This window comes from Channa argus, chromosome 10, assembly GCF_033026475.1.
Source record: "Channa argus isolate prfri chromosome 10, Channa argus male v1.0, whole genome shotgun sequence".
In the NCBI taxonomy this organism is placed as follows: domain Eukaryota; kingdom Metazoa; phylum Chordata; class Actinopteri; order Anabantiformes; family Channidae; genus Channa; species Channa argus.
In genome coordinates this window covers 1,913,425-1,938,242 of record NC_090206.1, presented here as the reverse complement: position 1 = coordinate 1,938,242, position 24,818 = coordinate 1,913,425, and the positions used below count along the sequence as shown (strand labels likewise).

Sequence of the window (24,818 nt, the reverse complement as noted above, 5' to 3'; positions counted from 1 at the left end):
TCATCTACGTATTGCAAGAGCACTGAGCCGGCCGGCAAATGAAGATCTTTTTTAAACTTGGAATATGGGAGTGTTGGGATATTGTTACATGGAATTACTACACCTGCTTTTAGCAGAGAATTGAACACAGGCCTTATGCCATCGATGGCTTCCTGCTTTAAAGGATATTGTTTCTGACATGGCCTGTACTCTGATTTTGGATGTTCTGTCAGAGGTTCTGCATCTCTCATAAGACCTACATCATATTCATGGGCTGCCCAGAGAGATTTTGGAATTTGCTCGAGCTCTGGTGGTAAACTAGTTTGTGTGATGGTATAGGCTGCAGCCTGTGCGGTGTCATGGCCATCAATGAGCTCAACTGTTCTATGAGCTTGTATAACTGATAATATTGTACGATGTACATCACCCTTCCTACTGTATTCCGTCCTAGGACCTGATGCTGTTGGTTGGAAATCCTCGAGGAGCAGCCGCTCTGCAACCATGGACCCAATTCTTGGCAACTCCAGTCAGAAGGTTTAACCAATGGGATATGTGGAGTGTCCCCCTTAAATAGTACTTCCTGTTTAGAGGAGAGTGAGACAGAGGCAACAGCAACAGTCCTTGTCCAATACACATTTCTCAAACACATCACTTCCGATTCCCCATTTTCAACATACCACTGACTTTCATATTCAACATACCACTGACCTTCATATTCAACATACTATTGACCTTCATATTCAACATACTATTGACTTTCATATTCACCTTCTGGTCCTACATTTACGTGTGCTGTGCAGTGTAGTGTAGTGACTTATGAGGTTGGAATGTTTCTGCTTGTGTGTGTGTGTGCAAAATCTGCAAGCTGCTGTGCAACAGGTGTGTTGTCAACAAGTTGCCATTTATATGCATCATATCTGGGTTTTGTCTTTGTGTGTGTGAATGTGTAGATGCGGGTCACCTGATCTGATTTCTGCTCCTGTATGGGTGTCACCTGATCCAGCATCTGCTCCCCCTGCTCTCCCACCCAGTCAGCCAATTTCTGGTTTCGTCCTGTTTAGAAATGCATCATTAAGATGGGCCTCATAGGAACTCATGGGGTTCCTTCCCAGTCCATCTTCTGGTGGAACATGACCACTGTGTATGTCATATGCCTCAGTTAACCGTGCGAGAAATGCTCCCACAGACTCGTTTGGCTCTTGCTGTATGGCACTGATCACACTCATTTCTTGCTTAAGTGGAAACTTTGCTTGCACACCCTGCACCAGTAGTGTTATAGCGTTTCTGTATAAAGCCTATATTATCCTCATGTTCCCAGTCTTGCTGCTTCAGACGAAGGCTGAGATTAGAGTTAGTAAACAAGTGTACAAGTGTACCTTGTAAAAATCACATCACAGCTGTGGTTTCGACAGGCGTTCCAGTTCCTGAAAAGTTGGTTTGTAGTCCTGCACCATATTGTGGAAGTCCTCTCCCCACTTGTTAGCATTTCTTTTTGGGTGAGTGACTTTCTCCATTGCTTCTTTAATGTCCAATTCTGTCCAGGGGCAGAAAACAAGTCGGGGCCATGAACTCCTCCCACCTCAATCATATTAAAAGTTAGGACATGCATGCCATCTCCTTTCTGTTCTTCAAGATTGGGGGGAAAGTTCTGTCGTTTTGAACTGGTCTGCATGGAGTGTCCTTTCACACTTCCAGGGCGGGGATCTAGGAGGGATGACTCAGAGGTGTCGCCCCTTTGTGGTCTTTGTGTGACTGCATCATTTTCTGATGGGGGAGGGCTGGCTTGGATTTCCCCCTGCTGTGCTGCTTGGCTCTGGTATGGTGGGGGAGGCAATGGAAGAGCAGATTCCAGATCTGGATCCACCTTGTGAAACTCAGACATTACAGGATACAGAGGTTCAGTGTCAGAACAATCTTTTGATGTAATACTATATGTTCTAGTTCTATCTGTTTGGGCCTTTTATGTTCATTTGTATTCTGTCTTCTAAACATTCTACTTATTCAAACATTCATCCTTCCACATGCTAAATACCTTCCAGTCAGGTTGTAACACCTTGGGCTTTCTTTTACTTTGTTTGGACAAGGACTTGTGATGCTCTGCACTCTCCCTTTCTTTCCTTTCCAGTTAATCTTTTAACTGGGCTAACTGTCTGCTACTCAGACCCTCTTTAGGAAACCCCAATTCCCACCATTCAGTCCATTGGTTATAACTACCCTTATACTTTTTTTGGACATTTTTTTACATAATGGTGACAAATCAGTTGGTAGACTGTGCCCAGGCCAGGCGCTTATTTCTCTTCTAGTACCCAGTACTAAACCCATTCCTGTAGTTGCCGTTCCCTAGCGCTACCTTTCCTCGTGCGACTCAGAATTTACTGCGCTGCATACAACAGTAGTCAATAGCACAGCGGTTCAACTAAGACAACATCTTGTCAACTATTCAACCAGTAGTGAGTTTTAAAGAGCTCTTTTACCAAGTTCTGGTCCGTTGCTATTTCACCGCCGTATTATGGTCCGTCTCGCTCCTGGATTGGATCGGCGGGTGGGCTCCTCAGGACAAGAGGTTCTCAACCATAGGGAGGAATCAACTGTTACTTGTGTACACTGCTACTGTTCATCCATCAGAGTCCAGACCACGGGACCCATCCCATTTCTGACACCAATTCTGTCGTGGCAAAAACTGTAAGGCAAGTTAGGAGGCAAAAGGCAACTTACAAGTGAATGATAATGGTGAATTTAATCAGCAAAATGGAGAAACATGCAGCGCAGAACAGAGCTACACTCTAGAGTGGGCCAATCTGATCGACCAAGATGTGTAGGTTGTTCAGCCTTTTATACATACAACTCAACAGCTGGGTTCACACAAAGAACAAAGGGATGAGTCAATGCAAATCAACCTTCACACAATGTGTGTGAAGGTGTGTGAAGGAGTCTTAATTAACAAGTTCATGTTACTTTGTCCTTTTGTCTTCATTGTCTTTTAAGTCCTTGAAATTGATCATTTGTGCTGGTTCCCGTGGGCTCCCTTCTGGGAAGCAAATGTTCAGGTGTAGGTAGTTTTATAGTTGATATCTACCTAACATACTTCTTTGTGTCGCCAGAGACAGGATGTCTTGCTGGGGAGCAAAAGGTGAGAAGGCACTGGCGTAAGCAGGTTTGATAGTGGGTCTGTGAAAAGTGTGAAAACAGTGAAACAGTGTTACTTAGATTTTGAAATTTCCCTCACAGTATCATGTTTGTACATGTCGTGCACAAACTGATCTTTCCTCTGTGTGAAAATATGTCCACAGCAAACGCAAAATCACAAAACTTGTTGCTTAGCTCAAGAAATTCGTCAGATTTCCCCACCGACTCCAAAAATATGCCAATCTCCTCTTTCAGGTCCCACACTCGTTGAAGCACTTTGCCCAAACTCAACCAGCGGACACGAGAGTGGTACAGCAACTCTTGAATATGCGCATCAGTTTCCTCTAGGAACTTGATGAACTGACGATGCTGAAGTCCCCGTGCGCGTATAACGTTGACAAGTTTTACGACTGGATTCACAACATGATTAAGCTGCAATATAGACTTGCAAAATGATTCCTGATGGATGATGCAGTGAAGGAAAATAACAACTTGCTCAGAGTTTTACTCTTTCACTTTTTCCTGGATTCTTTTCAGCAGCCCAACGTTTTTTCCAGTTAAATTTGGTGATCCATCTGTCGTGACATTGGCAAGTTTCGTATTAGGCCTACAGCCTTTGATCAGACTTCAGTGTGTGGATTCAGTGAAAAAATATTTTGTTTTCCACTCCGTATTAAGCACTCGGTGCTCACTATCAACTTTTCTTTTGTAGAGTAATACACGTGGAGAAGAGAGTAATACATGTGAACAAGGTTAATGTAGCTGAAGTGCGCCATCTTTTGGGGAAACGTGGACATTGCAGGGGAAAGGTAAATTGAACAAGGTTTACCCGTACCCATTTTAATATAATTTGGTCACGTTCGGCGGGCCGGATTAATACGGGCCGTGTGTGGTCCGCGGGCCTTATTTTGCCCATGTCTGCCCTAAAGAGCCTGCAATTAATCCAAAATGCTGCAGCAAGAGTGCTGACTGGAACTAGCAAGAGAAATCATATTTCACCTTCACTAGCTTCTCTCCATTGGCTTCCCATTAAATCTAGAATAGAATTTAAAACCCTGCTTCTTACATATAAAGCTCTGAATGGTCAGGCTCCATCATATATAGAAGACCTCATAGCACCATATCATCCCAGTAGACCACTTTGATTGTAACTACTGTATGACATTAACTGTGTGTGTTTTCTCCCGTAGTTGTCTTTGTCCTTCTCTATCCCCCTCTCTCTGTCACTTTCTGCAGGTGTTTCCAGTGCACAGCTACTGGTCCTACCAACCTGCCCGATGTTTTGTTGTTGCTTTTGTTGGTCTTATCTTTTCTCTCTTCACTCACCCCAACCAGTCAAAACAGATGGCCACTCACCCTGACGCTTGTTCTGCTGAAGGTTTCTTCCATTAAAGGGAGTTTTTCCCGTTAGAGGACTTTTTTTTTCACTGTTGCCTAGGCCTTGCTTAAGGGGGAATTGTTCAATCTATACAAGTACACAGGTAAGGTCCAGAAGAGTTCTGTTTTCAGCATAGTTTAGTAGCTTGTTCCATCATCATGGGATCACTAAGGTTATGAGTTTTGCTTTGTGTCTTTTGTGTGGTGCTGACACAGATGAACAACCTTTCATACTCACATTCAGATAAATTAACCTAACATGCATGTGTTTGGACTGTGGGAGGAAACCAACGCAAGCAAACTCCACACAGGAAGGCCACAGCTGCCTGGGGAGGCAGCATTCCACCATAAGAATAAAGCAACTATGAACACAAATTAACGAAATGAAAACTGTGTGCTATTTTGGTCATCATTTTATTATTTTGAATTTGAATTGAATACTATCTAAAATAATTCCCCTCTGATTGTTGTCAAGCGTTTTCTAAAAAACTTTAAGGAAAACGCATTTCTTATATGATCTAGCAAAAATTGATTGGAAAAGATTTGGTCTTATTCCTGAAGTGGAAGACGCGTGGACACATTTTAAAACTTTGTTTCATTTTGGTCATGAACGAACATTCTCCCTTCCAAAAAATCAGAGTAAGAAACCGGGTTTTTCATCCCGACCTGTTATTAGACAGAAATGCCGTCTTTGTCATGAAGCTTAGACCACTAAAGACTGGCAATCATGCAGGACAATAAGAAATAAATGTGCTCAATCAGATACGCAATAAAGAGCTTTTTTAAACAACAACTCATTGGCAATGGCTCTGACCCCCAAAAACTCTGGAGCAATAATAAAATAATGGAAAACAAAACTTTTCCTTCCCCAACTGCCCTGTGTAATTGAATCAGATGGCGTTGTTGTTACAGACAAACATAAAATGGAAGAACATTTTAACAGGCACTTTGCTAGAGCCTTAGCCTCAGCTGGTTAAACAAATAAATGAAAAGTTAAATATAAAAATTTTAAAAACATGTTAACCCCCCCTACCACCACCAAAATAAAAAGACATAAAGCAGCCCTGGTCCACAGAAAGAGACAGAGAGACAAAAAAAAAGTCACGTACTTTTACCGAATATTTGAAGTAAAATATAAATCATGCAAAAATATTAATCAACTAACTTACTTTTACTTTAATAGAAATGTAGAAATTTCCTAGAAATTAAAATTTTTGTTTGTTTATTTGTACTTTTACTTATGTACAATTTTTGGAGTACTTCATCCACCACTGGTCACGACATGTCCTCTACTGCTTTGTGAAGTTTTTTAGAGCTACAGTGGCTTCTGTGCATATTTAACTTTAAGGAAAATAATACATTTATTTCATTTTGAAATAGGGCTATAACATCACAAAATGTGGAAGAAGTTTACTTTCTGGATACTCTGCACATCCCTCAGAGATCAGATTAAGAGTCAGAGTAAGATTTAAGTGCACAGGTATTGCAGAATTCTGTTTTCAGCATAGTTTAGTAGCTCGTTCCATCATCATAGGATCACTAAGGTTATGAGTTTTGCTTTGTGTCTTTTGTGTGGTGCTGACACAGATGAACAACCTTTCATACTCACATTCAGATAAATTAACCTAACATGCATGTGTTTGGACTGTGGGAGGAAACCAACGCAAGCAAACTCCACACAGGAAGGCCACAGCTGCCTGGGGAGGCAGCATTCCACCATAAGAATAAGCAACTATGAACACAAATTAACGGAATGAAAACCGTGTGCTATTTTGGTCATCATTTTATTATTATTTACTTTATTATCTCAACATTAATTTATTAAAATTTCCATTTTATAAAAATTAGCATTAGTGTTGATTAAAGAAAGGCCTACAATGACCATATGTATGTGCAAGATACAATGGTTATGTTAAGCCAATGTTAAGAGAAACCCATGGATTAGAGAATACGAATACAGTAGGTCCACCACCAGTGATTTCAAAAATGTATGCAATGATGCTACGGTTAAGTAAATAATGGATGAAGATTTAACAAGAGTCTTGGTTAAAGAAGTTGGTTTTCTGCTTTAAGTTTTGGGAATTCTCTTTGTGTTAGAAGGGGCCATAGTTCTAGTAGGAGTCAGTTGTAGTAGTGGAATTTGTGGTCGTAGTAGTGGGTTGTCACTAGGTCAACTACATTTAGTTGTGCTACTAGTGGTTACACTTTGGTTCTGGGGTTGTGGGCCAGTCACAGATGTCGAGGCATTCTCTGAAGATCAAACCTGCTGGGCAGTCTCTGAGGTAGGTCAGCCCATTGGAACAGGTGTAAAATGTATACTGGTTCTTTGGGTTGGTGTAGTCCCCATCTCTCTTTCCTTTGCAGAACTGGTCAATGGGACCAGGAATTATAGTTTTGATAGTTGGTTTGGCTGTTATGAAACATGGGGTTGTGGGCCCGTCACAGCGGTCGAGGCATTGTCTGAAGATCAAACCTGCTGGGCAGTCTCTGAGGTAGGTCAGCCCATTGGAACAGGTGTAAAAAGTATACTGGTTCTTTGGGTTGCTGTAGTCCCCATCATTCTTTCCTTTACAGAACTGGTCAATGGGACCAGGAATTATGGTTTTGATAGTTGGTTTGGGTGTTATGAAACATGGGGTTGTGGGCCCGTCACAGCGGTCGAGGCATTGTCTGAAGATCAAACCTGCTGGGCAGTCTCTGAGGAAGGTCAGCCCATTGGAACAGGTGTAAAAAGTATACTGGTTCTTTGGGTTGCTGTAGTCCCCATCATTCTTTCCTTTACAGAACTGGTCAATGGGACCAGCAGATGTGGTTGTGGTAGCTTTTGTGGTTTTGTCACTGGGCAGAGCAGAAGCTGAAAAATAGAAAAGCAGTTTTTATTCGCTAATTCTTTGCTTTTAAAAGTGATCAGATTCTTGAACCCAATCATTGCTGACTTTTACGATATTATGTATTTGCTATTAAAGTGATTAACTAGAATTACGTAACACTTCTTAGGAACTTACCCGAGATAGCGATGATCAAACAGAAACCTTCAAAGTGACAGACGTGGTGAGTATTACATTGAAAACAAATTGCAATTGTTTAATGTAAGACATGTTAAACTAAATTTGACTGGTTTTATGTATTTTTCTTTTTTTTGTAGAGTGTCAGTATAGAAACTGTTCTTCGTAATCTAAAGACTTCACTGTGTTGCATAGATTTCAGATACTTTCTGTCTCCAAACACATAGAAATGTCTGACATTGCCTTTTAATTACTTTTCAGTGCTTCAAGAAAACACACTCACTGACCAGATTTTATTCTATTTAAACATTTTTAGTCAAAGTCAAGGTTTTTCAGTCAAAATATTATACTGTTACAAGACATTACTGCGTTTACTGACATTTTTGAGTTAAACAAACATAACTACAAAAAGTTAGCCAGCTTCTCATTGGCTGAGTCACTCCAACTGTCTTGGTATAACCAAGAACTAAGGTTTCTTTAACTCTTTTTTCATGTCTTGAGTCTATCAACAAATGCATCTTTTCTGCACTTGTGGATAAGGTTTGTGATTTAGTAGAGTTAACTGAAGACACTTTTAACTGCAACAGCTGTGCAGTTAGGGGGATCTGTTTTTCTTTTTTATCATGTGACAATAAACATCAATGTAAAATTCATTTGGAAATTACTTTAGATTCAATTACTTTGAAACTTTGATTTATGAAACTTTGCCTGATTTTCATTTTAGACTTATTTGTTGAACATTTATTTTACAATCAAGTCATTAAAGGTCACCTGGCAACTGTTTTAGTTAACATGGACTGAAATTGGGGTGTGCAGCCAAAATCTGTTGTACTATTGCATATTCCAGTGACATCATGCAAACATTTCAATGACTTTCTCAGAAATAAACCACTGTCAAACATTAAATAGCAATATCGAACTTCTATGTTTTTTTTTTTTTTTTACTGTTCTCACAAAATACATTTACACCTTCAAAGATGCTAGATTTTAGTGCTGTTATTTTAGGTCAAATGTTGATAGGTTAGTTGCATGATATAATAATTAGAGAAAAATGTTTTTTGCAACATAAACATAGTGCGTTTTCGTGCATTGAAATTAGAATGTATCCTAAAGCCTTATTAAAATGTAACTATTCAGAATTTAAGTCTATTTTACTGAAATGAGTTAAATTACCTTTTACTTAAACTTTTTCATGGCAATCAACTCCCTCAGATTATGTCAAGTAAAGACAACTAGTCTGGATACTCACTAGGAACAGAAATCAACTGGGGCTACTAGGGTTACTTGTGCTAAGATACATTTTGTGGTTTTAAATGAAACAACCCTTTTAGGAAGCATGTACTTGATCAGTGTGCCTTACCTGCTGTCAGAATTAGCCTGGACATGTTGTTACTATGTGGAGAAGGTGGAAACAATTACAAGAGAAACATACATTTTAATCTAGTTGGATCAATATATTGACTGTGCCCTGCAACACAACATTCTTCTATAGAACTCAATCATCACAATAATCATCATCACAACATCAGGTACAACAACAACAACAACAAAAAAAACCTGTACAGTACCTGTTGGTTCAGCCAACCCTTAAATATTTTAAAAATGGGTGAACAGTTAGAGTAGGTACAAAAAAAGGCAAAACAAGGATAATGTCTGTGAAAATTAGATGAAGATATCAGATACTTACACAGACAAAGGTGAAAGAAGCAGATACTGTCTCTCTACTGCAACTGATGGTTTGTTTGACAGAATGTCTGGCCTTAATATTGGTGTAGCTGAAAGGGTGTAGCACTGGGTGGGGTTCATTCTGGAATGTCACGTGGATGGAAACAGGGAAGTCATCTAATACCAGGATCCTTTGGTTTTTAAATCACAGTTTCCTTTGAGAAATGACAGACCAGTTTCCATCCACCTGTTTTTAGGCACATCTTTAGTTAATATTAGTGTAAACAACAGTTGGAGAGAAACAGAAATTGTTCAAAAATGATGGATGAGGTGGGAAAGTGACTTAAGCATGTAAATAACATTTTCCACTGAAGAAACATTTATGGACACATTCATATGGAGAGATGAATAGTGACAAGGAGACCATAATGCTCCGTAATATAAATTTAAACTTAATAGAAAAATGTCATATTCCCAACATCTATGCATCTATTATCTTAACCACTTTGCATGGAAAGGGTGGAAGGGTGTTGTTGGATCCCCTGCTCCACCTGTTACATGTCTAAGTGTCCTTGAACAAGACACTGAAGCCCAACTTAGTTTCTCACGGTGAGTGGAGTCCAGCTGCATAGCAGTTTCCCCATCGGTGTGTTATTGTGAGTGCGACTGGGTTAATGAGAAGCAGTGTAAAGATCTTTGGGTACCAATAAGCTGGAAAAGCGCTAAATAAGTGCAGACCATTTACCCATTCTGTCACAGGGCTGACACAGAGAGGTATTATGGCAAATTAAATAAACAAGAACAGAATAGGTTCAATGGTATGAGTCAGGGATCGGTTAAGACCTCGTCACAGACCAAGCCAACAGTTTTTGATGGCTGCATGGATATGTCATCAGTGTGGAGCAGCCTTAACGAAAGAACAAATAATGTTGGAATGTTAGCATGTGCTTTTGCAGAGATACTTTATTAACAGATGTATTTAAACAGTACAACAAATTTTAGTGTAATTTGTGGTTTTCATGCACATCTACTGTAATTGTCATTAAGTTCTAGAGAAGGGCAGGTGCTTCCCTACTGTCTCATGTCTTTCTCACTCACTGTCTTTCACCTAAAATTATGGTAAAGGTTCAGTACGTGTGTAGTTTACCAGGAAAAGCCAGATGAAACCCGCAGCAAAGGATGACATGAGGAAAAACCTCTGAGTGTTAATTAAAGTCTTCAAGCTCACTGGGTGTGATTTAGGACATATCTTTTACAGGGGAAAAAATTAGAGCAGTTCACACTTCCTTATTTCGTCCTTGGAATAAGGAAGTCTATAGAAAGTTTTAACCCCCTTTGGAGGTTTCCTTCTCATTTTTACTAAATAGACAGATGAATAGTAATAAGGAGACCGTAATGCTCTGTAATATAAATTTAAACTTGATACAAAAATGTCATATTCCCAACATCTATCCATCTATTATCTTAACCACTTTGCATGGAAATGGTGGAAGGCTGTTGTTGGATCCCCTGCTCCACCTGTTACATGTCTAAGTGTCCTTGAACAAGACACTGAAGCCCAACTTAGTTGCTCACGGTGAGTGGAGGCCAGCTGCATAGCAGTTACCCCATCGATGTGTTATTGTGAGTGCGAATGGGTGAATGAGAAGCAGTGTAAAGTTCTTTGGGTACCAATAAGCAGATAAGCTATAAGCCGCAATAAGCTGGAAAAGCGCTATATAAGTACAGACCATTTACCCATTCTTTCACAGGGCTGACACAGAGAAGCATTATGGCAAATTAAATAAAGAACAGAATAGGTTCAATGGTATGAGTCAGGGATCGGTTAAGACCTCGTCACAGACCAGCCAACAGGTTTTGATGGCTGCATGGATATGTCATCACTGTGGGGCAGTCTTAGCTAAAGAACAAATAATGTTGGAATGTTAGCATGTGCTTTTGCAGGTCTACATAATTAACAGGAATTATGTATTTAGACAGTACAACAAATGTTAGTGTTATTTGTGGTTTTCATGCATATCTACTCAAATTGTCATTAAGTTCTAGAGAAGGGCAGGTGCTTCCATACTGTCTCATTTCTTTCTCACTCACTGACTTTCACCTAAAATTGTGATAAAGCTTCAGCACGTGTGTAGTTTAGCAGGAAAAAACAGATGAAACAGCAAAGGATGACATGAGGAAAAACCTCTGAGTTTTAATTAAGGACATATCTTTTGCAGGGGGAAAAATTAGAGCATTTCACACTTCCTTATTCCTTACTTAGAATAAGGAAGTCTAAAGAAAGTATTAACCACCTTTGGAGGTTTCCGTCTTATTTTTACTACAATTTAAACAATTACAGTTATTCAGGTCACGGTTATCCCAGAACATTTTTTTTTTTTTTTTTTTTTGTGGCAACTGGATGTGCTTTTAGTTTGCAAAAACATTTCACCTTCCATACAGAAGGCTTTGTCAGTTCTAATCAACTGACCAGGGAGACCTTTCTCTATATTCATTAAGTCATTGACTTTTCAATGGTCAGTATGATGGATTATTGTCCTGCCCCCTATTTCATTTGTGTTGTTGGAGACACAAGCTTTGGTTCTGTGAACAACAGTGGAGAAGTGATGATGTGATGAAGTGTTAGATAAGTGATGTTGTAAGCCACCTCCTCTGGCCAGTCTGGCATAAATGTCTTGCTTTACACAGTGTTCCCTGTAATAGTCGTCTCTGTTAAGAATGCAGACATTGCTGTCTTCAATGGAGTGACACTTGAGCCATAAATCATACTAAGTCTCACACACACTGCATCATAATCTCACACGTACACTACTATACTCTATTGTTGTATCTAAGATATGTGTATGTGAGAGTATGAGTGAAAAGGAAGTTAGTTTGATTAAACAGGAAGATAGTTTAATAGTTTATTGAGGAGGACATTCATGTATTTTTCACCAATACAATGCAATGTGTTCAGCACATTATCTCGGAATCTGACACCATGGGACCTGACAGCATGATTTAGGAAAGATTATTCAGTGAGCTTAATGGATACGCAAAGACAATTTCTTCCTTTCTCTCAATTTGCCAGGAGTTAGGAGGGAGTAACCAATATTTGGGTATGTTGGAGGCCTTATATGGATGTTTCTATTATAAACTCATATGAAAACTTGAGATCAGTGGAAGTGACACAAACAGCTATAAATATTCCAAGCGTACCTCCAACGCTCAGAACTGGACATTCCAGTCATCCACAGTACAACATACTACATGATCAAATAACTCATTGTTTGTCTCCTGGAAGGAGTTGGTAAAGAATAGCTGTGTCCTTTGGAATCAGCAGGAGGAAACTGTACAGGCACAGCAACTTGAAATTGGATCACTGACCTATACTGGAATGTCTGATACAAATTTGACAAACATTATTAGTGAAATTCTTCAAACCACCCTAAATGCAGGTGAAAGGTATGTGTTAGGAGGCCTTAGATCACGCAACATCAGAATACAACGCTGGCGTGTGAAGCAATGCCTTCAACAACTTGACCCAATTGGACGGGCTTTCCCCCGTCGCCTTGCGAGTCGGGGAAGAATTTACAATGTTCAAACTCCCAATCAATTATGGTGAGTATTTTTTTAATATAAGTTATTTGATAAGTTATGTTCTTTAAATACACAAACTGTTAATGTATTAATGTACTCTGCGACTTTACAAAATCTTAATGCTGCAGTGTATAACAATAGACTACAGTGGAAACACATAAGGGAACCACTAAAATAATTATTCAAACTCCCTAACTTCCAGTAAAATCAAAGTAAAACTTTCTAATGCCATACAGCATTAATTCCATTTTTCACTGTATTGGACTGGAGGTAGATTTCGCATGTCTAACTCACAAGTTCAACATTTTTTAATTGACCCCTTCAACTTCAAATACCTTCAAAAACCAAAAAACATTCTTGTTCATTAATCATGGTTGCACATGTGTGGGTATCATTGACCATTTTATCCCCACAGGCATATAGATGGAAACCATAAACTTGTGAGGTGGAGGATGGTCTCTCATGGATGTGTTGAGTTGTGTTTAGTTGGACTATCATATATTTGCAGTGCCTCAATAATAACAGGGCATCGAGTGTATTGGAACTGTTTTGCCCTGGTGTAGAAAGCTTTGGACTTCCCTTAAGAATACGCTGTGACCTTGGTATGGAGGACACAGGACTTGCCCGCTACATGCTGGAGAGAAGAGTATTAAATAGAGGCAGTGTCATTACTGGACGCAGCATCCACAATCAAAGGATAGAACGATTTTGGGCAGAGCTGAATCGAGTTGTATCATTCCACTTCAGCAATCTCTTTACATTCATGGAAAATGAGGGCATTCCACAGACGAACTTCATCTTTTTTCTGTCCACTACATCTACCTGCCTAGTGTCCAAAGAGCAGCTGCAGACTTCCGAAATCAGTGGTACAACCATGGATTATCTACACAGGGAGGACAAACCCCTCTCCAACTGTGGCAGAGAGGTGTTCTTAACAGTGCTGGAGCTGGTAACCTAGCAATTGATCATATTTTTACAGGAAGTGAGACATTTGATGTTAATGAAGACATCCCTCCACAATTAGAGACTGCAAACAATATAATTGTTCCAGTAAATGACTTTAATGTCAATGAAACAGTTCTGAACAGGATTCAAGAGACAGTAGACCCACTGAGTGATGATAGTAACCATGGCATAGAATTATTTTTAGGTCTATTGAATTTTCTTAGTGAACAGTATCAAAGTTGATCAATGTCTAAATGTCCAGCACACTTTTGGTTATTTATCAATAGACTGAACAATAATAACATTGGGATTTTCTTTGTGCTACTGTGCATTTATGCTCAAAATAAAAATATTTTTTCATCCACTAAATCAGAACTAGTAGGAACTTTTCCTTAAGTTGATTAGGAAGAAATCTGAAATCTGAAAACCAAATGCTTTGAAACAGCCTAACAATTCAACAGTTGTAAAATACCAAGAATGCATCACAGTAAAACTTTAACTAGGTTTCTCAACTAGCAGCTGTAAGTTTAAAGTCTGTTTTTTGCATATAGCTAGTGTTTTAAAACAAAAGCTAAAGAGGTCTAACACAGTCATCCTAAACAGGGCACTTTGAACCATGTTTTCCAGTTATTCTCTATCAAAACCCTGTGTGTTACCTAACGCAAAGTCCATGGTCTTCTGGAAATGCTCATATGTGTCAAGCAGTGGCAACTTGAGGCAGTTGATGCAGGTGTTTGCCAAAGGCAAACAGGGTTTAGGATTCAAGGGCTGATCATGCAGGAACTCAACCGATGGCTGGGGTGAAAAGCCAGCTGGAGGGATGACACTTGCACCTGAGGCAAAGGCCTCCAGGTTTTACCCAGCTTTGATGGACCCTCTTCCTCTAACTAAAAATTTGGAAAAAAAACAAAGAACTTTAGCTCAATCATAACCAAGTAAAATATACAGTACCACAAGGAAACAAAGAGTCCTTTACGAATCTGTCCATAAATAGGAGAGATTAACAGAAAGTGAGTGATTGGGGGGAAGTAAGAATGCAAGAGTAAAAAGCATTGAGAATTGAATGGAAAGAGAAAGAAAAGTAATAAAACGAAAATGATTGAGTGAAAAAACATAACATAAAATTAAAAACAAAACAAATCAACCAGAGGACATCAGCCTGAGGAAAAGTTTAGGATAAAAGCAATTGAATGCAATTTGAATGCACACATGACAATTGTTGTCAAAACATTTTTCTCTAAGCAATCGCATGAATTTGTGGTGGACAACAACACATGAGAAAATGTTATGCCGAACAGCAGTAATTACCTTCAACATCCTGCAGGTAATCCCTCCAAAATGGTACAACAAGTTCCTCTGCCCTTCTCTTGCTTCCCATTTCAGACAGTCAGATGTGGAAAAGTTGATCCATAATTTCAGCAGTGAGTGGAGATGGTTTATGGCAAAATAAGGGCTGAAACTGTCTGGATACATTTGGATAGCATCCAGAACACCAAGGGTCTTCAGCCCCTCTTTAAATCTTTAAAATTGGAAACTTTTTCAAATTGGGCTGATAATCACTATTAGGCCAGGGATGCCTTGCAACACAAATGCAAAATAAGAAGTTTTAAAAAATCAACATGCTATCAGAAATGACAAACATATCTTGAATAGAAAATATAAAACCATACAAATTTAACAGGTTTGATAAATGTATGAATTGTTAATGAAATTCCTAGCTAAATTTGAAATCTTGTTCACTCTCACTCATTTTAGAAGAAGCAGGTAGATACTTAATTGAATTTATTGAAGCTTCAATTTTTTTAATTTGTATGTGCTTTACATGCAAATAGCTTATTTTAAACCTTCATAACAGAAAGTAATAATAAAAACATATAGGGGGGGTTACAAATATGTGAACTGGACCATTTTTATTTTATATGTTGATTACACTAATTAAGCCAAGCAGGAGAAGTTTCAAAGTGAAAAAATATGTTTAAGTATTTTAGATTGTTCAACTTTAAAACAGTTCAATTTGACCCTGAACACAACAGGAGGGTTAAAATGTTACGTTTTGTTGTGCATAGAAAGAGAGGTAGACTATAATTTTATCCATCAATTCACACAACAAATATTTGACCAATTGGATTTCCAAAAAGAAAAAAACAAACAAATAAACAAACCTTTCAAATGCTCCACAGACTCTGTGGACCACCTCAAACATGAGAATGTCTTGAACCAACAGATCTCTCTCTCACCCGGCATTTGCCAGATAATCTTGCAGTGGTTCTGTGGTTTGCAAGAGGTTATCCAAAGATGTACATTCTGACACCTAAAAATCACAAGACAAAGAAAGAATTCATTTACAGAGAATTTTTAAGCAAAGTTAGAAAAACAGGAATCTAAAGTTGAAATATGAAGCCTCCATTTAAAAAAATGCTTTGCTGCACCAAAACAATGCTATTTATGTGTGACACTGGTTGCTTATGTGTATTGGGCTGATTTGGTTATAAAACTGATTCAGCAAACAAATAGTTTTGTCTATTAATTTTGCATTAATGAACTGTGACATAACTATCTGCCTTTAGTTGTAACTAGAGCGGCAATTAACTTAAAATAATGGTTGAAATTAATGTTAAAGGAATAAGAATATACAGTAATGTTACATTGCAGCCAATGATTTGTCAATGCGCCACTTTGAAATAAAGTTAGCATTTTCCTCAAGATTTCAGTTAGTTCATGATGATAACAATGGACGGTGGTCCATTACCATGACAAAGTTACCAAGTTATTTTCCAATATTTCCACTGCTTCTTACACCTTTCAGTATGGCGTTATCCTACATAACGATAACTTTTTTACGTTAGCTTAAAAGTCGCAATAGTTTCAGCTTTAAACAGTTAAACAAATGAAACACTATTGATGGAAATGAAGATAAAAGTTAATTTCACCAGTGATAATTTAATTAACTCACCTCTTCCTTGGCTTTGACATCAGATGTTGCCCCTATGGATATCTGTCGATTTTGCTCCAACATTTCAGACATTGTTGTGACAGCTGTTGGGGAATTTAAAATGTTGCTTAAGAGGCCAATGGCTTCATTAAGTTGCTGTCGGTCCACCATTTTCTGTTCATGACTGACGATTATCTGAGAAGGTGGGTCATAGCCATGAAATCTCTCTTAGTATACAAAACAGCCAATAAGGAGCGGAGACTTTAATATTATTTCCTTTGCAATCAAACTAACTTCTGATTCAATCAAACTCTTGCACTCTAACAACTATTGGCATTCACATATCCCGTCATTCTTTTTTACATTAACTATCATTCTGTTTCTTACCAATGAAAATCATCATATGTGTCTTATCCATCTCTCTTTCACTGGCTACAGTTCAGTGTGAAATACAAAATTATCTACTAATTTTAGTGAAAATAGTAATCTGTGTAGGAGACTATGATAGTAAACACAAATAGCTATGATTGTCCATTAAAAAGGCTATAGTAGTATGTGTAAAAGAGTTTAGTAGTGTACATGTGAGATTATGATGCAGTGTGTGTGACTTGTATGATTTATGGCTCAGGGGGCCTCTCATAAGAAGAGCTGAGTCTTGGGCGATGTGTTGTGTCGTTCTTCTGTGACGCAGGTGTGTGGTTTCTCCAATGTACAAATCAGTGTATTTTTCGCTGCATTGAATTGCATATACTACATTGCTGTGGTTATGTCAGGGTGATTTATGCTTGAGGCCAACCAGTTTTTGCCTCAGTGTCTTAGTGGGTTTGAAATGTACAGGGGTTTGCTGTTTATTTAACACCTAGCGACATATAATAATAATAATAATAATCTAGCAACATATGGAATGACAATGTTGATTGCTGTCCTTTTCTTACTTGTCTGTCCTGAACCTACAACTATTGGACCTTTTTGTGGATTTGATGAAGGCTTAAGTAACTTAAGTAAATTTTTTTACATATCTTTACTTTGCTTAAGTATATTCAATTAGGGCTACTTTGAGTTTTACTTAACTTTTTTTTCTACATTTTTTATATTGTTGCGTTAGATGTTATAATCCAGTTTCTTTACACTTTTCACAATTAACCACTTTGTCCATTTTATTTATGAAAACGACTCACAAGCAACACATCAATTGCTTTATTAAACCAGGTGCTGTTATTCCTTAAGCCTTAATTAAAAGACTGCTTATAAAACATATTAGCATTACTGCACTATATTGGTTTAAATCTCATCTATCTGATACTTTTCAATTTGTTCATGTTAATGATGAATCCTCCATGCACACAAATATGGTGTTGAACCATATCGTTACTCTAGATGACATAAGACTGGCCTCCAGTACTACTGCAATGAACCTTGGACTTATTTTTGATCAGGATTTGTCCTTTAACTCACATATAAAACAAATCTCTAGAACAGCCTTCTTCCACCACCATTGCCAAAATGAGGAGCTTCCTGTCTCAAAGGGATGGCGCTATATAAATTGAATTGAATTGAATTGAATGACAGGATGTCTAACCTGGACTCCATACCCAAAACAGGAGAAAAATTACTGAAATAAAAGGGCTTCTCACTCCTATTGTGGCTACCTTGTGCTCAATATGTACAGTGAGTTATATTTATAATTATCTACAGAAATCTCAAATACCAAAAGTAACAGAGCTCTCTAGTTGAGTCCAGAAGACAGAATGCTCTGTTGGTTGGGAGTGGCAGAGGAGGACCGGGTGGGGCTGCTGACATCCTGGTGTATATGGAGGAAGACGCTCCATCATTTCCAATGAGGTGGCTACAATCAGTTTGGAGGAGGAAGAGGAGAAAAAGACAACATAACAATATTAACACACGTAATGACTCAGGTCATAACACAATGTAGGAGGAGGTTGGTTTGAAACATTTGCAAATAAAAAATGAAAAAAATGACATGTACATAAGTGTTCATGGCCTATGCCATGAAATGATTTAGCTGTGGTTCATCCTGTTTCAACTGATCATCCTTGAGATGTTATTACAACTTGAGTGGAGTCCACCTTTGGGAAATTCAGTTGATTGGACATGATTTGTAAATATAACGTCCCACAGTTAATAGTACATGTCAGAGCACAAACCAAGCCATGAAGTCAAAGGGATTGTCTGTAGACCTCAGAAACAGGATTGCATGGAGGCACAGATCTGGGGAAGGGTACAGAAACATTTCTGCAGCATTGAAGATCCCAATCAGCACAGTGGCCTCCATCATCCGTAAATGGAAGAAGTTTGGAACCACCAGAAGTCATCCTAGAGCGGGCCAGCCAGCCAAACCGAAATATTGAGGGAGAAGGGCCTTAGTTGGGGAGGTGACAAAAAACCTGAGAGCTCCAGCATTTCTCTATAGAGAGAGGAGAACCTTCCAGAGGAACAACCATCTTCGCTGCACTCCAAGTGTATGGTAGAGTGGCCATACGGAAACCACTCCTCAGTAAAAGGCAGGATGACAGACAGCCCACCTGAAGCACTCTCAGTCCATGAGAAACAAAACTCTGGTCTGATGAAACAAAGATTGAAGTATTTGACCTGAATGCCAAGCGGCATGTTTGGAGGAAACTAGGCACCGTTCACCACCTGGCCAATACCATCCCTACAATAAAGCATGGTGGTTGCAGCATCATGCTATGGGGATGTTTTTCAGCGGCAGGAACTGGGAGACTATTCCGGATCGAGGGAAAGATGAATGCAGCAGTGTACAGAGGCCTCCTTGATGAAAACCTGCTCCAGAGCTCTCTGGATGTCAGACTGGGGGCGACGGTTCATCTTTTAACAGGACAACAACCCTAAGCACACAGAAAAGATAACAGGAGTGGATATGTGACAACTCTGTTAATGTCCTTAAGTGCCCCAGCCAGAGCCCAGAGAGAAATGGGAGAAACAGCCCACAAATAAGTGTGCCAATCTTGTAGCATCATACTCAAAAAGCCTTTAAGCTGTAATAGCTACTAAAGATAAATATTTATGTACATGTGATTCTTTTTTTTTCCCTTTTTAATTTTTTTAAAAATTTGCAAAGATTTCAGACAAACTTCTTTCGTTTTGTCATTATGGGATATTGCTTGTAGAACTTTGAGTAAAATAATGAATTTAATTCATTTTGAAATAAGACCAATGTAACAAAATGTAAAAAAAGTTAAGTGCTGGGATACTTTTTGGGTGCACTATACACGATTAATTAGAAAAATCATTCATACTTATAGAAATTTATGGCTCATGTTTGGCAGGTTGACTCAGAACACCATAAAGACTAAGTTCTCCCTTCTTTAGAGATCAGATTAAGATTCAGATTAAGATATAAGTGCAGGGGAAGGTGCGGAACAGTTGTTTTTTCAGAATAGTTTAGTAGCTTGCGCCACCGTGGAATCACTAAGGTTAAGAGTTTTGCTTAGTGTCTCTTGTGTGGTGCTGACATACACACAGACAACAGTTCACAGTTACATTCACATTAATTAACCTAACATGCAGGTCTTTGGACTGTGGGAAGAAAAAACAACTTAAGCAAACTCCACACAGGAAGGCCACAGCTGGCTGGGGATTCACACCTTCTAGCTGTGAAGTGGCCGTGCTAACCACTCGACCATAAGGACAAGCAAACTATAAACAAAAATGAACTAAATGGAAACTGTGTGCTATCTTGCTAATCATTTTATTATTTATTTATTTTTTTTTGGTATTGTCAACATTCTTCTTTTCCTTTCGGCTGCTCCCTTTCAGGGGTCGCCACAGCGAATCATGTGCCTCCATCTAACTCTATCCTCTGCATCCTCTTCACTCACACCAACTAACTTCATGTCCTCCCTCACTACATCCATAAATCTCCTCTTTGGTCTTCATCTAGACCTCCTGCCTGGCAGCTCCAACTTCAGCATCCTTCTACCGATATATTCACAGTTTCTCCTCTGAACATGTCCAAACCACCTCAATCTGGCCTCTCTGACTTTATCTCCAAAACATCTAACATGAGCTGTCCCACCGTCTTGAACACCTTTCCTTTCATTCTCGCTGATACTCTTTTATCACACAACACACCTGACACTTTTCTCCACCCGTTCCAACCTGCCTGCACTCGCCTCTTCACCTCTTTTCCACACTCACCGTTGCTCTGAACCGTTGACCCTAAGTACTTAAAGTCCTGCACCTTCTTCACCTCTGCTCCCTGTAACCTCACCGTTCCACCTGGGTCCCTCTCATTGACACACATGTATTCTGTCTTGCTGCGGCTAAGCTTCATTCCTCTGTTTTCCAGAGCAGACCTCCACCTCTCTAGATTTTCCTCCACCTGCTCCCTGCTCTCACTACAAATAACAATGTCATCTGCAAACATCATAGTCCAGGGAGATTCTTGTCTAACCTCATCTGTCAGTCTGTCCATCACCAGAGCAAACAAGAAGGGGCTCAGAGCTGATCCTTGATGCAGACCCACCTCCACCTTGAACTCATCTGTCACACCTACAGCACCTCACCACTGTCTTACAGCTCTCATACATGTCCTGCACCACTCTAATATACTTCTCTGCCACTCCAGACGTCCTCATACAATACCACAGCTCCTCTCTCGGCACCCTGTTATACGCTTTTTCTAAATCTACGAAGACACAATGCAACTCCCTATGACCCTCTCTGTACTTCTCCATCAGCGTCCTCAAAGCAAATACTGCATCTGTTGTTCTCTTTCTAGGCATGAAACCATATTGCTGCTCACAAATGTTCACCTCTGCCCTTAGCCGAGCTTCCACTACTCTTTCCCACAACTTCATTGTGTGACTCATCAGCTTTATTCCTCTGTAGTTGCCACAGCTCTGCACATCTCCCTTGTTCTTAAAAATTGGTACCAGTACACTTTTCCTCCAGTCCTCAGCATCTCTCACTCTCTAAGATCTTGTTAAACAAACTAGTCAAAAACTCTACTGCCACCTCTCCTAGACACTTCCATACCTCCACCGGTATGTCATCATGACCAACTACCTTTCCGCTCTTCATCCTCTTCAATGTCCTCCTCACTTCACTCTTACTAATCTTTGCTACTTCCTGCTCCACACCAGTCACCTCTTCTACTCTTCGTTCCCTTTCATTTTCCTCATTCATCAACTCTTCAAAGTTCTCCTTCCATCTTCCCATCACACTCCTGGCACCTGTCAATACATTTCCATCCTTATCTTTAATCACACTAACCTGCTGCACATCATTTCCATCTCTATCTCTTTGTCTGGCCAACCTGTACAAATCCACCTCTCCCTCTTTAGTGTCCAACCTAACATACAAGTCATCAGATGCTCTTTGTTTGGCGTTTGCCACCTCTATCTTCACCTTACGCTGTATCTCCCTGTACTCCTGTCTACTCTCTTCAGTCCTCTCAGTGTCCCACTTCTTCTTAGCTAACCTCTTTCTCTGTATACACTCCTGAACTTCTTCGTTCCACCACCAAGTCTCCTTGTCCGCTTTCCTCTTTCCAGATGACACACCGAGTACCCTCCTACCTGTCTCCCTGATCAAATTAGCTGTAGTAGTCCAGTCATCTGGCAGCACCTCCAAACCACCCAGAGTCTGTCTCAGCTCCTCCCTGAAAAGTAAACGACATTCTTCCTTTTTCAACTTCCACCACTTCGTCCTCTGCTCTGCCTTAGTCCTCCTTATCTTCCTCACCACCAACATCATTGTACACACCACCATCCTGTGTTGTCTGGCTACACTCTCCCCTACCAATGCTTTACAGTCACTGATCTCTTTCAGATTACAACGTCTACACAAGATGTAGTCTACCTGAGTGCTTCTCCCTCCGCTCTTGTACGTCACCCTATGTTCCTGCCTCTTCTGAAAGAAAGTGTTTACTACAGCCATTTCCATCCTCTTTGCAAAGTCAACCACCATCTGACCTTCTGCGTTCCTGTCCTGAACACCAAACCTGCCCATAACAGTCTCATCACCTCTGTTCCCTTCACCTACATGCCCATTGAAATCTGCACCAATGACAACTCTCTCACCTCTGGGGATGCTCTGCATCACTTCATCTAACTCACTCCAGAATTTCTCCTTCTCTTCTAACTCACATCCTACCTGTGGGGCATAACCACTCACAACATTGAACATCACCCCTTCAACTTCCAGCTTCAGACTCATCAACCTGTCTGATACTCTTTTCACCTCTAGAACATTCCTCACAAAATCCTCTTTCAATATTACTCCTACTCCATTTCTCTTCCTATCTGACCCATGGTAAAACAACTTGAACCCTGCTCCTAAGCTTCTAGCCTTGCTACCTTTCCACCTGGTCTCCTGGACACACAGTATGTCCACCTTCCTTTGGTATTGTCAACATTCATTCATTAAAATTAGCCATAAGCATTAGTGTTGATTTAAAAAAAGGCTATGTATGTGCAAGATACAATGGCTACATTGTCGTCTAAGAGAAATCTACTGATGTAGATGAAACAGCAATACAGAAGGTTCGCCACCAGTGACATCAAATGTATGTAACAATGATACAGTTTTGTACAACTTTTAAAAACTTAAAGATGATTCTTGTGATAACTCACATACCTGCCCACTTTTCTACAAAACTAGAATGTTTTCTGTAACACTGTGATGGAAAATCAAGTATTATTAAATGATGATTAAATTTAATCCGCAGCATTTTACCTAGGTATAATAGCAACTTGTAATCAGTGTACTTTTGAAAATGTTTAAAAGATTGTGTGTTGTTCAAACTTTGTCTCACATATATGTTTTGTCTTTGAAGTGTTTGCAGAACTGCTACAAGGTCAGTTATTGTCTAACAGCAGACCATCCCACACTGACTCTGACCCATAGTTACTCCATGCTCACAGGTGCTTATCGAAGTGCGGGAAAGGAAAATGGTTACCATAAAAGGAGAAAGGACCGGGGGCAGTGTCCTGAGGAGGAGGATGGTTTGCCCAGCAACAGAAGGTTTTAAAATAGTGTGTGAATGTATGAAGTTTGGAACTGCATAGGATAGAGAACTGAAACTCTATTAAAAGACATCTTGGATGTTGAAGCTTCTTTACTAATTACACGTGAGGTATCTAGGACCAGAAATTGTCACTTTATCCATAACAAACACTAAGACAAAGGGTTTCTCCACATATTTGATTTGAATCCAACTTAGTCATGAGGAATGAAATGTGTAGTTTGTCAATGTCACATCAACTCCCTGTATTTTACTGTAAATCTTTGTTTTACAAAAATTTTTGTATTACATTTACCTTGCAACAGTGATCCTAGTCTGTTGGAAGGAGGCTTCAAGCAATGACCAGTTTTGTCAACTGAGCTACTGCTTTTGTTTATGTATAGGGATGTTGTTAAAATAGCACTTTAATATTCTCATATTAGGCTCATACAGTTAAATTGAAGCAATAGATAGTTATATTGACACAGTAAATAACTATACATATACCTTTATCACTACATATAACAACAATTTGTTGTTAAAAGTATGCATATGATTTAACAATGTAACAGTATCCCTTTTATTTTTTTCCTGTCCATTGGTGTCAATAAAGCTAAGTATAAGAAATCCAAAATAATCACTGAATTAACAACTTATCAACTTCATAAAGGTGGATTTATTGTAGTTGTGTTAGATCGCGTTAGAGTTGCTGATACATTCACAACTGAGTAAGAAATTTAGTGGAGCAAAAAGTGCAATATTTCTCACTGACTTCTAGTAGTACAAGCAGAAGTATTTCAAAATTTTACACCTACCTCTCAGCTAAACACCTACTCTACAATATAATCATCAAAAAACCAAACTAGGGAATGTTTTCTGTAATGTTCATTTTCGTTCCTCAGAACTGAATAATCTGATAAGGGCCACTGAGGTTGTTCTTCAGAGTACTGGTGGAATTATCTCAAAATTACAGAATAATTTGTCACACATGTGCATATTTAAAATATGGAGAAGAAAATCATGTGAACAGATAATAAAAGTAAATAATAAAAATAAAAGTAAATAGAATGGAAATCTACATAAATTAATAGAGGTGCTTTTAAAGAATTAAAAATAAACAGGTGCAGTCATACAACATATGATTGTACCTGTATGACTCATTACATAATGGTATTAAAATCGTACAACAGTATTATTAGGGAGGGGAAGCTGTGCAAAATGA

The 24,818-nt window shown here is 39.1% G+C and overlaps 1 protein-coding gene across 1 annotated transcript; it reads right to left on the bottom strand.

Moving 5' to 3' along the window:
• Nucleotides 1-6,249: 6,249 nt before the first annotated feature.
• Nucleotides 6,250-9,212, bottom strand: LOC137134174 (chondroitin proteoglycan-2-like). The gene is made up of 4 exons (XM_067518737.1): nt 9,175-9,212; nt 8,848-8,879; nt 7,488-7,514; nt 6,250-7,336 (listed from the first exon to the last, which is right to left on the bottom strand). The coding sequence occupies exons 2-4, from the start codon at nt 8,870-8,872 to the stop codon at nt 6,675-6,677; spliced, it is 714 nt and encodes a 237-aa protein (XP_067374838.1). The 5' UTR covers nt 8,873-8,879; nt 9,175-9,212; the 3' UTR covers nt 6,250-6,674.
• Nucleotides 9,213-24,818: the final 15,606 nt, after the last annotated feature.

Bases quoted from the DNA above. Each gene is read 5' to 3' on its own strand.
- LOC137134174 (XM_067518737.1), bottom strand. From the start codon at position 8,872: ATGTCCAGGCTAATTCTGACAGCAG. The intron at 7,515-8,847 runs GTAAGGCACACT...GTCACTTTGAAG, and splicing joins CAGGCTAATTCTGACAGCAG to GTTTCTGTTTGATCATCGCT. The intron at 7,337-7,487 runs GTAAGTTCCTAA...TCTATTTTTCAG, and splicing joins TTTGATCATCGCTATCTCGG to CTTCTGCTCTGCCCAGTGAC.